This window comes from Salvia hispanica, chromosome 1 (genome assembly GCF_029641045.1).
Source record: "Salvia hispanica isolate PSC_SH4W2 chromosome 1, Shi_PSC_v1, whole genome shotgun sequence".
NCBI classification, from domain to species: domain Eukaryota; kingdom Viridiplantae; phylum Streptophyta; class Magnoliopsida; order Lamiales; family Lamiaceae; genus Salvia; species Salvia hispanica.
The window spans coordinates 5646458-5670042 of NC_142692.1; the positions used below are offsets into that span (position 1 = coordinate 5646458).

A 23585-nucleotide genomic window follows, 5' to 3' on the forward strand; every position below is an offset into this window, starting at 1 on the left:
CATCATGATCAAGATCATTTTAGATTGGGCCCGGCCCTTTCAAATACTAGGTTACAAAAACTAAAATATTTCAGCTCATTAATGCTGGGCCTTATATTGAGTAGTGTTGTTTGTACTTGGTTGGTTACTTGAATTAATGTTGGGCCTTTTATTGTGCTTGGTGGGTTACATGTAAAATTATGGATAATTGATAATTCTATTAATGCATAGAGCTGCGTGACGCCGCTTTTTCGACCCGTACGACGACAAGGATTTATGGAAATGGGAAAACCCAAGTGTCCAACTTCAAGTGGATTATACTGTGCAAAAATTAATTTAATAACCTCACGTTTCAATTAAAAATTTGGGTAATTTTGTATTGGATTGATTACGTGTAAATCATGTCCTAATCCAACTATCAAATGTTGAGATAATCCACTAATCAATTTTGGATTATAAAATTAAAGCAGCTGCATGTCATTTATGCTCCTTAATCATTCTCGCATCAGCGCCAAAAAGGTGGTACCAGAAACCTCTCCCTTCACTCACAACACACACTGACCTGCCGCCATTTCTCGCCCATCACACCCAGGTATGTCTCGATCGATTCAATTTCTACCTATCGATCCTGGATTTTACGATTTCTGTGTTTAATTCACTCCATTCAGTGTCTAATTCTGGTATTAAGGTTTGTTTTGGGTTTTGATTTCACATCGTTTTCTAAGTAGAATTTGATTGCTTTAATCTGTGTCTTTTGTGATGGTTGAAGTGAATTGATAAAGCTAGAGCGATTAAAGGAATCGCATATGTGGAATTAGTTGTTACTGATTCGTGTAAAAGTTTGCATTCATCTGAGGCACTCTAATGTTTTAGCTGTAATTTTCGGGTGGATTACTCTCCGATTTGAAGGATCTTAGTAAAAATATTTGAACTGAACATATTTTTTTATGTTATGTGGTTGTTTATTTGGACAGAAATTGTGAATTCCATTACCGGAAAAGATGAAAAACGTTGGAAGGATGGGAATCCATTATCTGCAGAGGCTGAATGCTGAAAATGTTCCAAAGGACTTGATAGAGAAAGGCCAGGCTCGTGTTATTGAGGCATCCCTGACACTCATCCGCGAGAGGGCGAAGCTCAAGGTATATTCTAATGACCTAACATATATTTATCCATCTTCAATTACCTCATGGATTAATGTCAATGGTGTAGTTGGAATTCATTACATTCCTGTCAATGGTGTATAAAGATGTTCATGTTTATGCTAGTTGGTCTCTGAATATGATGGCGAACTTGGAACATCATTTCATGATAAATTACGAGAAGATTGTTTCTGTGATTTCTGAATTATAGCTCCTTGTGGGATACTTCTATTTGGTTATCTGTTACCTTGAGGTATCCAAAAGCAATATCTGGATTGATTTTCTGGGGAATAAATTTGAGAATGGTGTCTGGGAGAAGTTAAACAATATGGCCTAAATTTCGCAAATCGTTGTATCTACAGCATCTTCACCTAGTTTTAGTTTATCTTTGCAACAGGGGGAACTACTACGAGCTTTGGGAGGTGTGGCGGCATCAGCATCTCTTCTCGGAGTTCCCTTAGGACACAACTCTTCCTTTCTTCAGGGTCCTGCATTTGCACCACCACGTATAAGAGAAGCCATTTGGTGTGGGAGCACAAATTCCACCACAGAAGAAGGTAATGCTTATCCATCACTAGTCAAGTAGTCATGCCATTTTGGTTGGGCATGAATACTCTTTCTTCCAAGGATTTCATTTGTTTGTTGAATGGTAATTCATACTAAGGGAAATGATTGGTTATTGCTTAGTATCATATCAGTATTAAGTCTATTAGTATCTTATACTTATATCTAGTTCATAGTGAGGAAAATGATGTTAATAAATAGTGGAATTCCAGTCATTTGTTTGTTGTTGCATTGTTGACAGAAAGCCCTTTGTTTATCATTTAAACCTTTGTATCTTGCTGATAGTCCCTCCCAAATATTTTGATATCCATGTTCTTGTTCAAAGTTATACTATAAATCTTTAGAATCAAGAATTTGAATTTGTCATATCAATGTTGCAAATTTGTTTTTCGTGTATCAGGGATCTGCATCTATTGAGCAATAAATTGGATTTGTTAAAAAGATGTAAATTTATTTACTTCTTGATTTCATTTATCGTTATTCAAAAGTAAGGTTGGTTTATTCACAACGAGTCATGAAGATAATTAAGTACTCCTAATAGTTACTTTAGCAATTTCACTGGCATGCATGAACTATACACTTGTGTTACTTTATTCTTAATATGATTTCTTTTTTTTTTCTCTCTCCCCCCTTCCTATACAATGATGCTGAATTTGTTCATGAGGAATCTGGCTATGCAGGTAAAGATCTTAATGATCCAAGGGTCCTGACAGATGTTGGTGATGTTCCAGTTCAGGAGTTACGAGATTGTGGAGTTGATGATGATAGATTGATGAATATTATAAGTGAATCTGTGAAGTTAGTGATGGAAGAAGTAAGCTCCCATTTCCAAAGATATCTTTGTTTGTAGGGATTATCTTTCAAATTTTCCTCATACATATCTCATTTTCCTTTTTTTCTGTACTTTTTAGGACCCATTGCGGCCTTTGGTGCTAGGAGGTGATCATTCTATTTCATTTCCTTCTGTGAGAGCCGTATCTGAGAAGCTTGGAGGGCCTGTTGATATTCTTCACCTGGATGCTCATCCTGATATTTATGATGCTTTCGAGGGGAACAAATATTCTCATGCATCTTCTTTTGCTAGAATCATGGAGGGTGGTTATGCTCGGCGACTGTTGCAGGTGACCTAAGATTTTGTCAGTGATGATTGTTTATGTCCATTGATCCAAAATTTCACCGGAGAGCCATGCCAAAATTATGACAAACCTAGCATGCTTTACTTTTCCCAGCCAAATATAATCAGAAAAAGGGGTTGATTGAAATTCTTATAATATGCAGGTTGGAATCAGATCAATTACAAAGGAGGGCAGGGAACAGGGGAAGCGTTTTGGTGTAGAGCAATATGAAATGCGGACATTTTCAAGGGATCGGAACCTACTCGAGAATCTGGTCTCTCTTTCCCCCCCACCCAACACCCACCTTACAGTCTTTTGTGTTGCTCTGTTTTCCTCTCGCTGTCACTATCTCAAAATTTGAGGATTATCAATCTGAAACGTGTGTGAACCATAAATGAGTACATGACAATATGAATTGTTTCAGTGTCTTTTGAACTTTTGAATTTATTTCTGAGGCTTGAGCTCTGATTACCATCTTAGGTATAGTACTACCAGTAATCAAGTTTTGAATATTATATGTCTCAAAAATGAGAGTAAAAAACGATGCCAAAGAATCAAATTTGTTCTTGCCAGAATGTTTGTCCTTATTCTTTTCAGCCTTGAATTATTTGCAGAAACTTGGTGAAGGTGTAAAAGGTGTGTATATTTCTGTCGATTTGGACTGTATGGATCCAGCATTTGCACCAGGAGTTTCTCACATTGAGCCAGGAGGCCTCTCTTTTCGCGATGTTCTCAACATTCTTCAAAACCTTAAAGGTGATGTGGTTGCTGCTGATGTTGTGGAGTTCAATCCACAGCGAGACACTGTTGATGGGATGACTGCGATGGTTGCTGCAAAGCTAGTACGAGAACTGACTGCAAAGATATCAAAATGACTGGGATATTGGATCAGCCTGAATAAGCACATCGTATGCGATGTTGGTTGTGGTGCTACAGCACTTGGCCAAAAAATTAGTTCACCCGGTCGAGCCTGATGCTATATCGAGGTGCATAGGCTCCATGGCTACATGGTCATGCCTTGTACTAACTGCGTCTTTTTAGACAGAATTTTAGTTGCGAAATGGAGAATAGAGTAACAGTTGAGACTTCCATTAATATATATGTATGCACTGTTTGAATGCAACTGTTGATTTGTTGAACGTGGTAGTTTTTTGGATTATGATCGGATCTTTAGAATTGAAACATTGATGATTTGTTTCCATGTTATTGAATTGAAACACTGGTGATTTGTTCACATGATTTTACTTCATCATATTTTGAGTAACTGTGGTGTTAAGATTCTTGTTTATTTCCAGAAACCTTACATCCTCTATAGCATAGACTACACGTTTACCCTTCTACAGTTCTTGCTTTTCTTCATGTTTTCCTAGTGCAGATGCTACAGATAAAGGTAAGGTGAGTCGTCGTCTTCATCATGTCAAGGCATAACAGCAGAGGTCAAGGCAGAGCAGCCGGCGCTTCCTTCCCTTCATGTCGTTTCTCTAGTTTGATGCACTTAAACCGGCTTGCGCAGGTGATGAAGAGTGCGAGATTGAAAGTGATGAGAGCAGCTGACAAGAAGAAAAACCTGTCCATGTGGCCTTGGTTCAGATTTGGAGGTATCCAACCGGGTTTCCCATGCTTTGCTGTAGTTTTCATAACCACTGTCACAATTATGGTGCAGAGATAGCTACCGAGAGCTGATGAAGACATTGATAATCCCAGCCCCAAGCTCTTCAATCTGTCAGGTATCTGCGATGTGAAGAATTCCCATTGAGCGACGTAGATGAAGGCTTCGGAAACTCCCACAAGCACATACTGTGGGATTTGCCAGAAAATACTGAGAGAACTCGTTTCGCCTTCGTCTGCATACTTGAGTCTCCATTGCTCGACCAGGCCTGCAATGATCATGGCAACAATTGATATCACCATCCCGATTCCCATCCTCTGCAGCTCACTTGGAGTCTTAAGCTTTCTCTTGGTCAGTCTGGTGTATAATGGTACAAGCAACCTCTCATAGCAGATGATGAAAGTTGAAGTGCTTATGATGTCGAAGCAAGTCATGCTGGCTGGGGGGACGTGGAAGCTGTTTATCACCGTGTTCATGGATGCTCCCTGCTCCACAAAGAGAGAGAGGACCTGCACAAATACTACAGATGCTACTATTGTGCAGAACCATATTGGAAGCAATCTCAGCACACATTTCACTTCCTCAACTTGTGTTACTGTACAAAGATGCCATGGATTTGGAGTTTGCCCCTTATTTAGAAATATCTCGTCTGATTCAGTCATAACCGCCGCCCTGTCAAGAAACCTGTTGCACTGCAAATATCAGTATTCCGAGGTTCTCGATTCAGACGAACAGCTGTGATAGAGACTTACTTGAAATCATCGGTATGTGATATTCTCCGACCAAATTCCTTGTCATCCTTGTCTCGAACTTCATAGAGCCTATCTTCTCCATTTGAGGACACGCCGAGCTTTAACTTTCTTACAGATGCAGAGATCACCTGAGAGAATCTGGAGATGGGGTTACCAGAGGGCGGCTTCATGTGTCTGTACCGAGACGTCCCACTCAGCAGGAAAGCCAAAGCCAACAAGCCACAAGAGGTTGAGATCCAAAAGGCCAGCACCCATCGCCCTAGATTTTCTATGTACACCAAAACTGTCTCCGCAATTAATGATCCAAGATTAAGAGCTACATAATAGTAACTGAAGAATGCCGTTTTCGATTTGTTCTCTTCTGCATCTTCCTCGTCGAACTGATCTGCACCCAGTGTGGCCATTGCCGGTTCTATAGCCCCACTCCCCAAAGCTAGCAAGTATATAGATATGTAGAAGCAAGCAACTTTAGCTGGTGATGGTTGGTGGCATACATCTCCAATCTTTCCACAACCCTTTGGTTCAAGCATAAACTCTTGAGTTGACAGAGACAGTATCACTAATCCCTATCAAAGAAATGCCAGCTCAAAATCAGTAAAAAGGGTTTGATGTGGAGAAAAGCTCATCCAAAGCAAAGAACAACGAGAGTGGCTTACAATGACTAAGACAGCTTGAAATACAACACAAGTTAGATATCTTCCCAAGTATGAGTCACTGAGAAAAGCCCCCAGCAGAGTGCAGATGTTGAGAGTTCCCATCCATGTACTGAATGTTTTCGCTGCATCCGCGTTCGTCTGCCTCAACACGGATTTGGAGAAAAGCACCATGTTTACTTCTATTCCAGTAAACGCAAGAGCAGCAAGTCCTTCACTTACTGAAACAACAATGCTGGTCAGTCAAAAACACTTTGGTTTTTAGCGACAATATATCTAATAAAAATGGGATTATGTCGTTTTATATTCTGCAACAGCAATCAAGTTTGATTTGGATGTAGAAAATGATGCCATCTTATCTATTGCTACATTGATGTCATTCAGGAAAATTAATATGGATTATATCAGAGTTGGTCAGTGAATGTACCAAGAACCAGAGATCCTGCTCTCCATCCACCTGTTCTGTCTCTTGCTGCTGGCTCCCCGTACATGTCGAGTGTCCCATCTTTCGTGCATTCATCGAGAAGCCCCGTCCCTCGTTCCTGCATGCCGTAGATCAAGCTTAATGAGATCTGAGTCTAGAGAAGGTAAAATCTCAACTCTAACAAGTTTTTTTTTCTGGATAAACTCACCATGACAGATGCTAGTCCTATATATTAAAAAACAGATAGTTACAATGACTCTAATGAACAGTTATTTAACTCAGTGGTCGGTCCAAGAAAATGACTAAACAATTCCGTGAAAAAAGCCAGAAATAGTCACACAAATACTACTGATGAAACAATATCATAACAAAGATTAAGATAAGGCCTTTTCCTAAGTATGCTAATCATTGAAAGCTAGAAGAAAGCCTCCATCTAGCTAGACTATTGTACTTTTATGATCACCTGCTGCATTATTAAATCACCACTAGGGGGCACATTAGGTCCACCTAGTTCATACTTAAATCTCCTTTTCAGCTTCAGCTTGATATACAAAAATTAAATAATTTTGACTACTTATATGTTCTTGACATGCCATCGATGATATTGGTTTGAATTCAACCACAAAACTTATAGCTATCCCACATTTTCCTCCGTCATTCATGATGATTGCTAATGATTCATTTTAACACAGGCGCAGCTGTAAGAATAAGATACATGGTCGGTCTCATGGGCTATTCATTTCGTATTAGTTGGGACTGGATTTATTTTTTCGGGTTAGAAATTTTCAAACCACAACCCTTATTCATTTTACCGCTCTTTCTATATTCGGGCTGAATTGACATTCCTCTGTTTTGTTTCTCGAAGAACAACGACGTAAAGTATGTAGAGACAGAAAGGCGCGGCCTTTAGTTGTGTTGGTAAGGGATTGAACAGGGAGTGCAAAACCTTCAATCATGCCTCTTACACCTTCTTCAACAACATGCGAGAGATCAAAGATTTGTAAAGTGGAAAAAGAGATCGGCTCAAAAGAGATTTTCTCAATCATTGTGTTTTGTATTTATTAACGTGGAAAACATGGAAACGACAAACAAACATGGCAATGAAATGAATTATACTCGAGAATGTGTGAAGACAGAAGAAGAAATATTATGGCTGCTTGACAAACTGCATTTTTCATCATTCAAATTTTTAATTTGAAAAAGAAGAAAAGGAGGTAAAAGCATTATCTTTCGTCATAACTTAATTTCATTTATCAATTAGATTTTGCTTGCTTGCAAAATTGATTAAAACATAATGATGCTCGATCAATGTGTTTCTTATCAATTCAATTATAATAACTTGATAACATAATTGTATCAAAATATTGAGATGCATACTTATTATTTACATTTGAATAAGATGCACAATTAATAGTGTCTTTTTTCCCTCACAAAAAGTGTTCTACTTGCCATTTTCCCACTCTCTTACTTTGCTTCTTTTTTATTCTCTTACTTTGCTTCTTTTTTATGTCATATTTATCCACATTCAACTAAGATTATTCTAGTTGTTTTTTTCTCTCGTATCTTATTAATTTTACATTAAAACTCATGACGTACTACTAAGACACTGCGATGCGACAGATGCGTTTTCCCTTTTTCTCTTTGTGGAAAACGACCAAATAATGCTTTATGGGTTTGGTGATCTTTTGAAATGAACAATTAAAATCGTTTCTTTTTTATATTGTCGGCGTGATGGTAGAAGGTTCGGGCACAATGGCTAAGTCCTTAGCCAAGTTGTGGTATAAATTAATGAGTACAAGCTATAGCATGCGTGGTTCATTGAACTATTTAATTCAACTCTATTTTATTTCCCCCCTTTGCTTGTGTTGCTATTGATTTGTGGGAACCACAGTGCTCCCCTTGGTGTATTTGGTGGTTGTATTATTTTGGTAGCAACAGGCGTGGAATACTTTTACCTTTTATTGCATATATTTTAACATAGTATGTCTTGCATGAATCCATGATGACTGTGATTATGACACATCTTCATGTCTAAGTTTTCTTTAGCAGAGGCACTGAAATATTGTTGATTTTCTTTCTCATTCATTGTTTTTTTGGAGCTTGAATGCTCTGTTGATAATGATACTCGATGTGAAGCTTGTTTTGAAGTAGAACACATAATGAAACATAGTCATGTCATGTTGGTGTTGTGGGAGATGTTGTTCATGTCTTTTACTGATGTACTAACATGTTTGTTGCTATTCCAACTATCTATCCAACACTATCATAATAATGAGCTTATGTAAGCACTATTAATGGTCTGGTCATTCATGAAAGTAAAAGAAGTTTTGAAAGGTTTCTAAGGGAAAAGAGAGTGTGAGAATTGGGGGAAAAGTAAGAAAGGATTAGCTGCAGCATATTGACTTAATTATGAGATCAACACATCATTTCTCATAGTCCATAGAGCTGTTTGATCATAGTTTTTTTTAGGATCAACTTGCTTGATACCGAACATTATCATGCAGATTATGATATTGATGGTTTCTAGTAGCAAAATAGGGAGTAAGTATGATAGTCTCTTTCGTCCCATCAAAAATAAATAACTTTTCTTTTTGATATGTTCAAATGAAGGGATAATTCATTTAAATCACAAAGTTTGGTCAAATTCAAGTTTGTCCCATGAGCTTCGAAATCAGAATATTAAATCACGAAATTTCAATTTTTCTCAATTGTCTCATCCATAAACAAAATTTCATCTTTTAACGATATTCAAAACAACGTATTTCAATAAAATTAAAGAGAAATGAAAAAAAAGGAATAAAAAATACTTATTTTAATGAAAGAGTTAAAATATGAAACTTTACGCATGGATGGATGAGATAATTGAGTAAAATTGAAATTTCATTATTTAATGTTCCAATTTCAAAGTTCATTCAACAATTCAGAATTTGACCAAACTATATGACATAAATGACTATTAACCTCTTTTAAAAATAAGAATACTAATATTACATGCTGAAAAAGAATAAGGACATCGGAAGGAAGGAGTATTTGCTATTGTAGAGCATCTTGAACATTTAGTGTTTCCCAATTCACTATTTTTTGTTACTAGCCTAGTGAAGTTTATCAATGCTGATAATTATTCTAAATTGTAAAATAATCCAGTATACTAAAATATTAGGCTCAATTTACTGGGCCGTAGCCAATTATTGCAGCCCGTCTGCAAGTGATAGGCCCGTCACCAAAATTGGGCAAAACGAAGCGCGCGAAACCACACCAGAAACACACACTGATTCTTAGAATGGACGTTTCGAGTCTCCCAATTTCTCCAACGCACCGGGGAAAGTTGATATCGGCCGGCTACTCTTCTCTCTCCTCTCTCTCCTCCCTGTCTCCTTCCCGTTTAGCCCTAGGTTTTCGCGATTCTACTGTGTTACTATTTTTTTACTTGAATTTCCGTTTCAGTGATGCTTTCTGAGTGCTTGTCTGTTGTCACTAACTTCAACTGTATTGTATGTAATTGAACAGAGTTGAAGATTTCGGAAAATGAGGCGGTGGAGATTTTGAAAGTAGCATCTGGAAGGAGTGGGCAAGACAAAATTGAGACCGGAAGTCGTGCTATTGTGAATGGTAAAATTAGTTTCCAGCCTGAATTACTGAATTGGCTTGTTTTATTGGAAGATTCATTTTCTTGTTCTGCTAATACAAGGCTGATATATTTGCATTTTTGCATTATGATCATTTGTGAGTAATGTTGGCATATTACACTTGTGAAGTACTAATATGGAATAAGAGAAGGAACAGTATTCCTTTTGGATTTTCTCTTTCTGTTTTCTTTTCTAGGTGCAACATAAATAACTGCTTGAGAGTTGTAAATGGTTATATTCCATTTGAGATGCAGAATGTTGTATTCCTTTTTTCCTTCTCTACTCCTTGAGGAGTCAGCCATAGCATTATTGTTGCTTATGCAGTTGAAGAAGCCTTGAATTATATAAGTTTTCACATTGATTCTGTATAGGAGCACAGACGGCATGGGATATGCTGCATGAGGAGGAATCTTCCAAATGCATCACCACATCTTGCTCAAATTTGGATGAAATCTTAGGTGGAGGAATACATTGTAAAGAAGTTACCGAGATTGGTCAGTCAGCCATACAAACCTCGTACCCGCTAAATTTACATATTGAGTATTTCCCCCCTCATTATTCTGTTACCATAATCATAGTCTTGACTTTATCAGGTGGAGTGCCGGGCATTGGTAAAACCCAACTTGGGTGAGGATAATTATACCTATGTACTATTTCTTTAGTTCTTTGCTCAAGTTGTGTATCCATTACTTCATTTTCGTGCAATGTGTAATGGATAAATGTAGTATTCAGCTTGCAGTGAATGTCCAAATCCCAGCTGAGTATGGTGGCCTTGGAGGGAAAGCAGTTTATATTGGTACCTTGTGGATAATATGCTGATTGCTCTCAATGTATTACTACTGTTATCTCCTGAGTTTTTAGCTCTTAGTGTTGGGTTGTTTTCAGATACAGAAGGCAGTTTTATGGTGGAACGTGTTCTACAAATTGCGGAGGCATGTGCTCAAGACATGCTAGAATATAACACCTTGCTGCGAAGGGATTCTCAAGCCTGCTTAGTAGATAAACAGCCAAAGTCTTTTCTTGATAATATATTCTACTTCCGTGTATGCACTTACACAGAGCAAATCGCTGTGATAAATTACTTGGAGAAGTTTCTCTCTGAGCATAAAGATGTAGGTGTAAGAAATTGAATGGCTCTTAATCTGGAGGTGCATGGGTTTTATAGCTTTTAAGTCTTGTTTCACAGGTTAAGGTTGTCATTGTTGACAGCATCACTTTCCACTTCCGTCAAGATTTCGAGGATATGGCACTCAGGACTCGATTACTCAGTGGAATGGCACTAAAAGTGATGAAACTTGCAAAGAAGTTCAATTTAGCTGTAAGGACTTCTGCAATTTGGTTTCATCCATGCACCTTTATGTTTCTGCTGTGTGGTTGTTATCAATGCAAAGATCCCCAATAGAATTTCACTCATTTTTAGCCTATGCCACATACTTCTGCAGGTTGTTCTATTAAATCAAGTAACCACTAAGTTCGTGGAAGGCTCATTTCAGCTAACTCTCGCTCTTGGTAATACCCATAAATTTACTTTATTCTCTTCTTTTCACACTTCCCATTCTGCTACTTATAGCGTCTTCATTCCGTGTGGCTATTTCTAATTAAAATAAGTAGAATTAGAACTGAAAACTGCAGATATACAATCTTCTAACCCATAAACCCCGGTCAACAGGCGACAGCTGGGCACATGCTGCTACAAACCGGATTATACTGTACTGGAATGGCAATGAGAGGCACGCATTTATTGATAAATCACCTTCTTTACCATCAGCTTCATCTCCTTACACTGTAACAGGACGAGGTATCCGAAACTCAACTTCAAACTGTAAAAGAGTGAAACTGATGTAGCTTTTGGTCAGAGAATAAAACTGTAGAGGTTCTGTTTTCTTGGATGTGGTAATCAATAAACAGCCTGCTAAGCTAAGCATCATTGAACTTCCATTTTTCCGCATGCTTTGTTATGGTAATGCATAAAGTCCATCCTCATTACTTGCTTCGCTGCTTGTTATTTGGGTTCAAGACTTTTTGGGTAGTCTAGTTTTTGGTTCATGATGGTTAAACCAGTTTAGTCACAGTGATGGTGGATCTAGGTTTTTGTCCGGATTTTTTTTGTCTTGGGATGTCCGGGGTCGCTGTCATAAGCACGCACGTAAAGTCGACCTGGAGGTGTTGGTGGGAGTTGAACCCTTTACCTCCTCGTCTAATCTTCATGTAGAACTTACAATTGTGTAATAAAACTCAACTGTCATTTTTTCAAAGAAAATGGCTTTTTTGACCAGCCATTAATTTAAGTAAAAGAAAAAATGCTAGTATTGCTGGCTTGCTGCTGCTATTAGAAGTTAGGTTGCACCTACCTCTGATATGAACCGCAATTCAATTACATAGTGTGTTGGTTGATGAATAAAAAATGAGTAAATATAGAACAAAGAAAGTTTGATCACCTACAGATTTTTGACTAATTTTATTTTGAACTTAGACTATAGTATTACTTTCCATTCAGCCATCAATCTTTTCATCCTTAAAATAATTTGCAAGACCAGTCTACCTATCTACTTTTAGCAAATTATCCCATTTCAAAAGCCGACGCCTCTCTCCTAAACTCACGATATAGTACTAGTTATTAACACCAACCATCAAGGTCAATCTAAATTATGTTATAGTATAAGATTTTATATCTAATTGTACAATAAAATTTCCTTTTTGAGATACAATGTGCAAGAGTTTCAATACTTCAATTCATGCGGTTTAATAAGTAGGATATGCCGTAAAACAGCGGTCTGTTCCACCGTGCGATCATTATTTATTTCTGTTATACTATTATTCATGCCTAAGAATCTACGAGATTACTAACTTATCGTATAGTTGACTTCTAATTAAATTTATTAAAAAGTAATTTGCTAAATCTATACCTTTTGCAGTTGGATGTGCTGAACTATTATAACCATTATTTTAGCATTCCTAGTTACCTAATGAACAACGCAAACTCCACAAGATTGATCATGTAAAAAATATACTTATTTCTAAACATATAAAAGTAAATAGTACTTATACCATTCCATGGATTTTATTGCTGTTTAAAGCTATAGGAGTACTATTTTTAACTAAAGCGCGCACTAGATTCGACCCAGTATTTCAAGATTGGTTGAAGGGTAATCATCATTTAAAAATTAATCCCTTTAAAAAATTCAAAGATTAATGCCTCGTTAAAGCAATACTACAGCCTACAAGTAATTTATATTAATTCTAACCCTACAAAGCATGAAGAGATCTTTGCTTTATGCTTATAATATTCTTCCTCCCTTTTTTTGTATTTTTTTGGAGAACATGCATTATGTTATTGTTTTATTTTAGAAATTTGTACCTATTAATTAGAGAACAAATATACTCCGTATCATTTTCTTATACTAGTATTGTAAGCTAAAAATCTATTACTCATTTCTTACAAACCAATATGCAATATTTCCCCATTTGCACATGTAAACATTCACTACATGACAAATTCTCCTATATAGTTATATAGCTCATTGAAATTAATTAGTAGGAGTATTCTCTATGTTTTAATGTAAATCAATTATTCCTACTGGTGCTTAGCTATAAACATAGGTTGTGCTGATAAATCATAATTGTACTGTCTAAATTCACACTTAATTTAAATAAAACCATACTACTACTAAAATAAAATCGATCTCAATAATAGTAGTATTATGTATATAAAATTAAAATATGTGATAGACGTGAAATATGATACACAAATAATAAAAAGATTTTAGCAAATTTCTTATCCAGCAACCGAAAAAACCATAGAAAACTCCCTCACACCTCATATTTCTCCTTTTATCTATCTTCACCAATCCTCTCTCACTCATTTCGACAAACACAAAGCAAGCACCACCACTGAGCCATGGCTTCCTCCTCCTCTCTCACTCTCTCTCAAGCCATCCTCTCCCGCTCCTCCATCCCCCGCCATGGCTCCTCCCAGCAGCTCCACCCCGCCTCCATCCCCTCCTTCTCCGGCCTCAAATCCATCTCCTCCTCCGCCGCCGCCGCCGCCTCCCTCTCCCGCCGCCGCTCCGCCGCCGTGGTCCGCCACCCGGTGATCGCCTCCGCCGCCGTGGAGACCCTCGAGAAGACCACCGACACCGAGCTCGTGGAGAAGTCCGTCAACACCATCCGCTTCCTCTCAATCGACGCCGTGGAGAAGGCCAATTCCGGCCACCCCGGTTTGCCGATGGGATGCGCTCCGATGGGCCACATATTGTACGATGAGGTGATGAGGTACAACCCCAAGAACCCTTACTGGTTCAACCGCGACCGCTTCGTTCTCTCCGCCGGCCACGGATGCATGCTGCAGTACGCCCTTCTTCACCTCGCCGGTTACGATGCCGTCCAGGTAGAATCTCTTTGCTTGTGATTATTCCATTTACCACTCGTTTTGATCACCAAATGCTTCATATTCCATCTGTTTTCTGTTGTTGGAATTCTAGTTATTTTGGTTTGAAGATGTGATTTTGAATTATGGATCTGAGAGTCTGGAAAAATTGGGATAATTTCGAGTTGTTTCTCGAGGTCAACTGACTGTTATCTTGATTTACTGTTGTGGGTCAATGATGAATTAGTTTTGGATTGTTAAAGAATGCTTGTTCTTGTTCCCTTTTGGTGTATGAAGCTAATCATTTAAATTGCCAAAGGTTGTTATGTTTGATACTTATTTCATTAGTTTCATGAACATTTGTGTATTCTTATGCACGTTTCAGGAAGACGATTTGAAGAATTTCAGGCAATGGGAAAGCAGGACACCTGGTCACCCTGAGAACTTTGAGACACCCGGTGTTGAAGTCACCACTGGTTCGGACCCAAATACATGAATTTCTTCTCATATGGTAGCAAACAACTGAACTTTGTTCTGTGAATCTGACGGCTGTTTTCTTACACATATGTGCAGGGCCACTTGGTCAAGGTATTGCCAATGCTGTTGGTCTGGCACTTGCAGAGAAGCACTTGGCTGCACGATACAACAAGCCGGATAGCGAGATAGTTGATCACTACACGTAATGAGCTATTTCTTCTCATCTTTTTGCGTGGTTCGTTCTTTGGTCGAGGATTATATCCCTTATTGATTATTTGTGGATTTGGATTGAACTCAGATATTGTATCCTTGGTGATGGTTGTCAAATGGAGGGTATCTCGAATGAAGCCGCCTCCCTTGCTGGTCACTGGGGGCTTGGGAAGTTGATTGCTTTCTATGACGACAATCACATCTCTATTGATGGTGACACTGAGATTGCTTTCACTGAGAGCGTTGACACTCGCTTTGAGGGTCTTGGCTGGCATATAATCTGGGTGAAGAATGGTAACACCGGATATGATGAAATCCGTGCTGCCATCAAGGAAGCCAAGTCTGTGACGGACAAACCCACTCTGATTAAGGTAAGATATTTTTCAATGGGACGGTGAAAGTGGCGATTAGAAATATCCATGTAGCATTCTTTATTCACAAAAGAGTTATTAATGTTGACTCTTGTTTTTGTTCGAGAAGGTTACCACAACCATTGGCTTTGGCTCCCCCAACAAAGCCAATTCGTACAGTGTCCATGGAAGTGCATTGGGTGCTAAGGAAGTCGAGGCCACCAGACAGAATCTCGGATGGCCATATGAGCCGTTCCATGTGCCCGAAGATGTGAAAAGGTAAGGATGTGTCGCCTTACTTCTCAGGTTGAGGTTTATTATGTATCTTGGCAGATGAACGCCTATTTAATTTTAATATTCTTCGTATCAGTCATTGGAGCCGACACACTCCCGAAGGAGCTGCTCTTGAAGCTGAATGGAATGCCAAGTTTGCCGAATATGAGAAGAAGTACCCAGAGGAATCAGCTGAGCTGAAATCTATCATCACCGGTGCCTTGCCAGCTGGCTGGGAGAAGGCTCTTCCTGTAAGTTATATTTACCAATATTATTGCTATTAATTGGTAATCAAGTTATTGAGAAGATCAAGTGTTACATTTTGAATAGATAGGCTGATAGCAGCATCAGTACTCTTTAAGGGTAGTGAGGCAAACCCTGCTCTTCGCTATCAAGTGGAGTATATATTTTTCCTTGTTGATTTCTGACGTTTAAACGCTGCTTGTTTCAGACATACACTCCCGAGAGCCCAGGTGATGCCACAAGAAATCTGTCTCAGACAAATCTCAATGCTCTTGCAAAGGTTCTCCCTGGTCTGATTGGTGGCAGTGCTGATCTCGCCTCGTCCAACATGACCCTTCTTAAAATGTTTGGAGACTTCCAGAAGAACACACCAGAAGAGCGTAACGTGAGGTTTGGTGTCCGTGAACATGCTATGGGAGCCATCTGCAACGGAATTGCCCTTCACAGCCCGGGTTTCATCCCCTACTGTGCAACTTTCTTTGTGTTCACTGATTACATGAGAGCATCCATGAGGATCTCTGCCTTGTCTGAAGCTGGAGTCATCTACGTCATGACCCACGATTCTATCGGGCTGGGCGAAGATGGACCCACCCATCAGCCAATTGAGCATTTGGCAAGCTTCCGTGCCATGCCCAACATTCTGATGTTCCGTCCAGCTGATGGCAACGAGACAGCAGGAGCCTACAAGGTGGCCGTTGTCAACAGGAAGAGACCCTCTGTTCTGGCCCTTTCTCGCCAGAAGCTCCCCCAGCTCCCAGGCACCTCAATTGAGGGAGTGGAAAAGGGAGGATACACCATCTCAGACAACTCGTCTGGCAACAAGCCCGATGTCATTCTGATTGGAACCGGCTCAGAGCTGGAAATCGCAGCCAAGGCTGCTGATGAGCTCAGAAAGGAAGGCAAGGCAGTGAGAGTCGTCTCCTTCGTTTCTTGGGAGCTCTTTGACGAGCAATCTGCTGAGTACAAGGAAAGCGTGCTGCCTGCCGCAGTGACTGCTAGGGTTAGCATTGAGGCTGGGTCAACGTTCGGGTGGGGCAAGATTGTTGGCTCCAGTGGAAAGTCTATTGGAATTGATCGGTTTGGGGCTAGTGCACCTGCTGGGAAGATATACAAGGAGTTCGGCATCACAGCAGAAGCTGTTGTAGCCGCAGCCAAAGCGTTGATCTAAGCTTTCTTCTTTCCATTCGGATGTCGTTTGTGGTTTGATTGAAGCACATAAAGAGAAAAGGGGCTCGATTTGGAGCAGCAGAGCTGAGAATTCCTAATAAAGAATACACAATTCTCTTGTTTTCGTTTTTTGTTCCATCAAGATTGAGCTTTTGTAGTCTAAAATGTGATCGAGTTATATATATTGGGCACAAGAATTCTCTTGAATATGTAAACTCGAACATTTCTTGATTTTGTACCTTAATTGTTTATCAGCAATCAAAAGGCTCTTGTTCCCCAAACCAGTAAAACCATCACCATTTTATTATCACCTCTGAATTTGATGGTTATAAATAATGGATTGAAGCCATTGAATTCATAGAAAGTGACCTGTTCTATCCTCATCTACTGAGGAAAAATGAGGCCATAAATGGTGATGGCATCAAGTATTGTGTGGTAGATCAAAGATAAGTGGTGTGAGCTCTAGGATTGGGCTATCCACATTGTTTCAATTTTGGCTTTTCATACCAGTGATTAACAGCAATATGTTAACTTGTTTGCTTTTATTATTTTTGGACTCTTTTCCCTTTAGATGTTGAAGGGTAGGTATTCAATTATGTGGTGGGACCATCATCATCACTTAGCATAAGCCTTCAGCATATTCTCTCTCTCAATAAGTGGTATGAGCAATACTTTATCTATAAATGTATGCTAAGTTAGATTTGTTTCAATATATTTTCATGCTATTTGAATCTTTTAAAGAAGATTGTGCATTTAACACGTGGTGAAGTTGATAAATTTACCAGGACTGACATTGGACGCATGTAGCATGCACAAGAACATATTTATGACTATTGTAATGAAATGAAATGATATTTTATTTGATTCAATGCAAGAATGAGAGACCCAATCTGGCCCTTTCCAGATCTATGACATATAGTAGTACTCCAATATAAAATGAGCTCACCAACCATACCAATCTAGTGGTTGGTGATTGTGTTTGGTGGATACAGTTCTATCAATTACAGTATAATGTTAATGCTCGCGACCACTTATGTTTTGTGCCAACAAGGCACAGCCTCAGGCACTATACCCATTACCAACCCAGAAAGCTATTTTCCATTTATATTTATCTGATGTAACAATATTTTCCTACCAAATCTTAGTCTTAGTAGTATAAATTTTAATTTTATTATGCAAAGTACCCTTTAACTTATACTACTAGAATAATAATAATGGTGTATTTTACAGCCTAATGAAGCAAATATCTACATTTATTCACTAGTATATTATATGCCTAGTATGTATATCGAATAATAAGCATCGACAAGAAATGACTAATTTTTATTGTAGTATACCTCATTTTCTTACTATTTGACGTTCTGATGAGGATATACATTTTACCATATTTTGTCAGTTTAAATCATTTTCCCTTCAAATTGTCTTCTCTTTATCAATATTCTTATGATAGTATATAACAATTTAAATATTTACATAATTAAAAAAGTAAAAGAGGAGTAAAATGTCAACAAACATTTTGCTCTACGAGACACTGTTCTTCTCTTTATTTAATGGAATTGAAGATAAAAACGAATTTATGACGAATGTAAAGAATAAAATGATGGCAAAATAAGAAAAAAGTGAAACACACCAAATTTCGAAGTGGTTGGTGAAGCGAAATTGATCGTTACCGATGCTGACCAAATTCTAACTCGCCAACCTCCTTCTACTTCAACCTAACCCCCCATTTCACAACTACAAACAATTCTCCATCCCTCAATACTCATTTCTCATCTATAATCATCAATTACATATCTCAATTTGCTGATAAACACCAGCTCTTAATTAATGGCTCACGTCGCGAAAATGGCGCACAATCTCGCCTCGCCCAAATTCACAACCCCTAATGCTAAATCCCCGGCTTCAACTTCGTCCTCCTTGTTTTTCGCCTCCAAGAGTTTGAACAATTCGTCGAAAAGATCGTGGGGATTGGGTAAAAGTTCGATCTTGACGGTTAAAAAGACGAATCAATTGAGAGTTGTGGCCTCGGTCGCGACGACGGAGAAGCCCTCGACGGTGCCGGAGATCGTGCTCCAACCCATCAGAGAAATCTCGGGTACTGTTAAGTTGCCGGGCTCTAAATCACTCTCCAACCGAATTTTGCTTCTTGCTGCTCTGTCTGAGGTAGAACTTACATTTTGCTTATCGATTTGCAATGCTGAAATAGTATATTTTTTAATTGCTTAAATGCATGTTTCAGGGTTCATTTTCTTTGTTATAAAGTATAAATGCAATGCTTATGTTTGTGTTCTGTACACTTGTATTAAAGCTGAATTTGACTGAGATAATCAAATTGATTTAGTTTTTTTTTTCCTAGGCCAAAAATATGTGTGATAGTATCTTTTACACAGAGCATTTCTTTACTTGCTGTCGTAGACCTATTTCCATGCAATATGGCAGTTAATGGCTCACTTACTTGTGGTTAGTATTTCCATCTAGTGGAGCTTCCTAGACATCTCTCCCTTTGTCTATGTAGTTGGCTTGGAGAAGATGGATTCTTATCTGACATGAAATATGTCGTATTGATTGAGCGTGTAGTTTTACTTTGTAGCATGTACTTAGTTGTTGAGCAGTTGGAGAATCTATGTCCAACACTTGTCAGATATCTTTCTTTATTTGATCTAGGATTACATGTTTGAAACACTTGTCCATCTGTAGCTGAAGATTGAGAGTATGAGAAGAAAAGTTATGATCACATAATTTTTCTCTTCTTTTATGTATAGTATCATATTTTGAACCTTTCACGCCGCCTCAAATTTTCATTTGATTAGTGCTAGAAATACGTTAGGAGTCCCTAATCTCTTTTCACAGATTATTTCATGCATATTTTTATCTTTCCTTGTGTAAATTTATAAGTTAGCCAGTCACAAGATGCAATAAACTTCTGGTGGATGTTGAATGTGCTCCACAGTTATCTACTAGTTCTTTGGTCTATGTCTACTTTTAACTATGTTCCTGAAATAACCCTTACATGTTTTCTAGGGAACGACTGTTGTGGACAACTTGCTAAGCAGTGATGATATTCATTATATGCTTGGTGCCTTGAGGACTCTTGGGTTAGATGTCGAAGAAGACAAAGCTAATCAACGCGCAGTTGTGGGAGGCTCTGGTGGCCTATTTCCAGCTTCTAAAGAAGCCAAGGAAGAAATTCAACTTTTCTTAGGAAATGCAGGAACAGCAATGCGCCCATTGACTGCTGCAGTTGTTGCTGCTGGTGGGAATGCAAGGTATATTATTTACACACTTTCCACCAGTGTATTATTTACATTTATGCCTGATCCTTGAGAATTTTTAGTGTGATTCTATTTGAGTTTTGGATAATTGTAGCTGCAAGGGGCACTTAATATAATTAAATAATCTTGATTGATTTATTTGTCAGTAATCTTGATTGATTTCTTACTGTCTGGAATTTATACTTTGTCATGGTTTTCAGCTATGTGCTTGATGGAGTCCCTCGCATGAGAGAGAGACCTATTGGTGATTTAGTCACTGGACTTAAGCAGCTCGGTGCTGAAGTTGATTGTTTCCTGGGCACTGATTGTCCCCCTGTTCGTGTTGTTGGAAAAGGAGGTCTTCCTGGTGGGAAGGTGGGTCTTCCTCTCACTTGAAATTTAATTCTGCCATTTTTTTGGAAATTACTCAGACTGATACATACAGTAACGTCGTACCCAATGCTTCAAACTGATACCTACCATGTTGGTTTCTTTCATCTAGGATGAAATATTCGGCTTTTCTGCTAATAAATTAGACTTGGGAGATTGTTTTCTTCTGCCTTATCCCTTATCTTATCATATGTGAACTGAATAGATGAATACATTCAAACAACAGAACATGCTATCGTGAGTGTTTATTTCGGTGCCACCTTATCTGGATAAGAGTACTGAATGAACTTCTTCCTCGCTCTGAATTTTTTCGTCCCAATTTGGAAATGGAAACAAAACAACACTTATATATTAGAACGTCACTGAGAATCTATTATTTATCTTCTCTCTGTTCTTGCCTTATGTCTGCAGGTGAAGCTATCTGGATCCATAAGCAGCCAATACCTGACTGCTCTGCTCATGGCTGCACCCCTAGCTTTAGGAGACGTTGAGATTGAAATAATTGACAAACTCATTTCCGTGCCTTATGTGGAGATGACACTTAAATTGATGGAACGCTTTGGTGTCTCAGTAGAGCACAGTGACAGCTGGGACCGGTTCTTTGTCCGAGGAGGTCAAAAGTACAAGTAAGTTCCTCCACACTGATATGTAAGCAGGTTTGAGGAATTCGATTTGTTGAAGCTTTAACTTGAACTTGATGCAATTATCAGGTCTCCTGGGAAAGCCTATGTGGAAGGTGATGCCTCAAGCGCAAGTTACTTCTTGGCCGGTGCAGCTGTTACTGGTGGAACTGTTACTGTTGAAGGGTGTGGAACGAGCAGTTTGCAGGTATTTCGGCTTCATTTGATGTTGTGATCTTTCTGATCCTTTCAGATGACGGGATTTCTAATATCTTCTGCTCATATATTTCATTTTGAAGGGTGATGTTAAATTTGCCGAGGTTCTTGAAAAAATGGGTGCTGAGGTGACCTGGACCGAGAACAGTGTGACTGTTAAGGGACCTCCTCGTGATGCATTTGGAAGGAAACATTTGCGACCCGTTGACATAAACATGAACAAAATGCCCGATGTGGCCATGACTCTCGCTGTGGTGGCACTTTTTGCAGATGGACCCACTGCTATAAGAGATGGTACGGCTGCCTCTTATAACACGATCATATGTTTCTCTTCGTTAGTGAATAATAAATGAAGTAGTTGACACAAGTCAGCTAAAATGTCGCTATCTGCTTCCGTAGTTATAAATGAAAACGAAAGCAATGTGGATGATGATTTAAAGAATCTTAATACTCTTTACCTTTGATCCTTTACCAAAATCTTATCCTATCTCCAATCAATGGGCCTAAGCCAGGAGCATCTATTCTCACTGCCTTTGATCAACTTTTGCTCAGAATCTTCTGCTTTCAATGCTACTTATCTCGTCTGCGAAAACTGACCCGTTATCTCCCATTTGTTTGCAGTGGCCAGCTGGAGGGTTAAAGAAACCGAAAGAATGATTGCCATTTGCACAGAGCTTAGGAAGGTATGTTGCATTTTACGCGCGTTTCCTCCATCTGTGGATATCTCTCGTGTGATCATCGTTCTACTTGTACCTATGTTTCAGCTGGGAGCAACGGTTGAGGAAGGGCCGGATTACTGCGTGATCACCCCACCGGAGAAACTGAATGTGACGGAGATTGACACGTATGACGACCATAGGATGGCGATGGCCTTCTCTCTGGCTGCATGTGCCGAGGTTCCAGTGACCATCAAGGACCCCGGGTGCACCCGTAAGACCTTCCCCAACTATTTCGACGTGCTTGCTACGTTTTCGAAGCACTGAAAGAACTATTGCCATCACTGATGAAGAAACGAATGTGAAAGATCACCAAATTTTGGAATGCAGTGAGATGTTGAAATTGTTTGTAACAGTAAAATAAGACATGTTTAATATTGGGAATTATTTTGGTTGTAGACATAGATTGAATGTGTTGTGACCATTTCTTGAGTAATAAATTAATGTTTTGAATATTAGATTAATGTTTTTTGTAATGCATTCTTGTCAGCTTGGCCTGCATTGCAAGTAAGAGTTGGCAATTTCCATACACCATCGGGCCGGATCTAAAATCCGTCGGGCCTTCATTGATCCATATTCTTGTTTTTTTACTTATTTTTCTTTATTTATTATATCAATTTAAAATGGGATATTTATTTAGCACTAATTAATTTCTACACAAAGAATGTGCTAGGGGAGGGGCAAAATAACCAAAATCCAATAAGAATCAAACCTGAAATTTAAAATTTAGTTTGGTTTTTCAGTTCGATTCGATTTAAACTTTTGGCTAATTTTGTTTTTTTTTAATTCGTATTTTTTATATCATATATTACTACAATGTAAGTAATAAACTTTATATTTTATAGGATTGTAGATTTTTTTTATATGTTAATTGGTTGATAAGATATAATTTTTGCGTCAATTATAGAAAATTAATTTTTTGAATTTTTTTTTTTTGAGTTTTTGGATTTATTGTGTAGTTACAGTTTTTTGGGTTCGATTTTATAATTTGATTTTCATTTTTTAGGATTTTTCGACTAGAATCGACTTTTATAATTCGGATTTCAATTTTTTGGATTTGATTTATCGGATAATTCAATTTGGCTAAAAATCGATCCGAAAAACGAATTCTCAGCCTAAAATATGCAAATCAGATAACTAGTCAATTTTGTTAGCAACGAATTTGAATTTATATGTGGACTAAGTCTATTGGTAGAGTATTAAATTATATTATCAATTTGCAGACAAAGGTAACATCACTTCTGAAAAATTATTGAATCAAACAAAGTATTGACAGTTACATTTAATTTACCGTTTCATAGTCACACAAATGAAAAATTATTGAATCAAACAAATTATTGACAGTTACATTTAATTTTCATAGTCACACAAATGGAAGCATATGATTCATGAACACACCACACGCATTGTGTGTGTATGTGTGTGTATATATACATATATAT

The 23585-nt window shown here is 38.3% G+C and overlaps 5 protein-coding genes across 7 annotated transcripts; 4 read left to right on the top strand and 1 right to left on the bottom strand.

Annotated features, from left to right (window-relative positions):
• The first annotated feature begins 426 nt into the window (after window positions 1-426).
• On the top strand, window positions 427-4052 carry LOC125222025 (arginase 1, mitochondrial). The gene is made up of 7 exons (XM_048124409.2): window positions 427-571; window positions 954-1121; window positions 1519-1678; window positions 2366-2499; window positions 2597-2806; window positions 2964-3074; window positions 3415-4052. Exons 2-7 carry the CDS (start codon window positions 981-983, stop codon window positions 3673-3675), a joined length of 1017 nt encoding a protein of 338 aa, XP_047980366.1. The 5' UTR covers window positions 427-571; window positions 954-980; the 3' UTR covers window positions 3676-4052.
• Window positions 4053-4065: 13 nt separating this feature from the next.
• Window positions 4066-6580, bottom strand: LOC125222024 (protein NRT1/ PTR FAMILY 7.3-like). 2 transcript variants are annotated; one of them, XM_089062548.1, is made up of 5 exons: window positions 6447-6580; window positions 6242-6356; window positions 5818-6035; window positions 5162-5727; window positions 4066-5093 (listed from the first exon to the last, which is right to left on the bottom strand). In XM_089062548.1, exons 1-5 carry the CDS (start codon window positions 6447-6449, stop codon window positions 4238-4240), a joined length of 1758 nt encoding a protein of 585 aa, XP_088918674.1. In that variant the 5' UTR covers window positions 6450-6580; the 3' UTR covers window positions 4066-4237. The 2 variants fall into 2 exon arrangements, with proteins under 2 accessions (XP_088918674.1, XP_047980365.1); XM_048124408.2 differs by lacking the exon at window positions 6447-6580 and having other exon boundaries at window positions 4067-5093; window positions 6242-6434.
• Window positions 6581-9462: 2882 nt separating this feature from the next.
• On the top strand, window positions 9463-11812 carry RAD51C (RAS associated with diabetes protein 51C). Its single transcript, XM_048126766.2, has 9 exons — window positions 9463-9630; window positions 9746-9847; window positions 10236-10358; window positions 10458-10491; window positions 10590-10660; window positions 10750-10976; window positions 11051-11182; window positions 11307-11373; window positions 11534-11812. Exons 1-9 carry the CDS (start codon window positions 9519-9521, stop codon window positions 11707-11709), a joined length of 1044 nt encoding a protein of 347 aa, XP_047982723.1. The 5' UTR covers window positions 9463-9518; the 3' UTR covers window positions 11710-11812.
• Window positions 11813-13701: 1889 nt separating this feature from the next.
• Window positions 13702-17231, top strand: LOC125219445 (Transketolase). Its single transcript, XM_048121420.2, has 7 exons — window positions 13702-14251; window positions 14616-14706; window positions 14804-14909; window positions 15006-15288; window positions 15398-15546; window positions 15638-15791; window positions 15992-17231. Exons 1-7 carry the CDS (start codon window positions 13763-13765, stop codon window positions 16949-16951), a joined length of 2232 nt encoding a protein of 743 aa, XP_047977377.1. The 5' UTR covers window positions 13702-13762; the 3' UTR covers window positions 16952-17231.
• Window positions 17232-18570: 1339 nt separating this feature from the next.
• LOC125222869 (RNA 3'-terminal phosphate cyclase/enolpyruvate transferase, alpha/beta) lies at window positions 18571-22601 on the top strand. 2 transcript variants are annotated; one of them, XM_048125716.2, is made up of 8 exons: window positions 18573-19113; window positions 19972-20216; window positions 20423-20576; window positions 21003-21217; window positions 21302-21419; window positions 21511-21721; window positions 22049-22110; window positions 22192-22601. In XM_048125716.2, exons 1-8 carry the CDS (start codon window positions 18778-18780, stop codon window positions 22408-22410), a joined length of 1560 nt encoding a protein of 519 aa, XP_047981673.1. In that variant the 5' UTR covers window positions 18573-18777; the 3' UTR covers window positions 22411-22601. The 2 variants fall into 2 exon arrangements, with proteins under 2 accessions (XP_047981672.1, XP_047981673.1); XM_048125715.2 differs by having other exon boundaries at window positions 18571-19113; window positions 22049-22601.
• The last annotated feature ends 984 nt before the right edge of the window (window positions 22602-23585 follow it).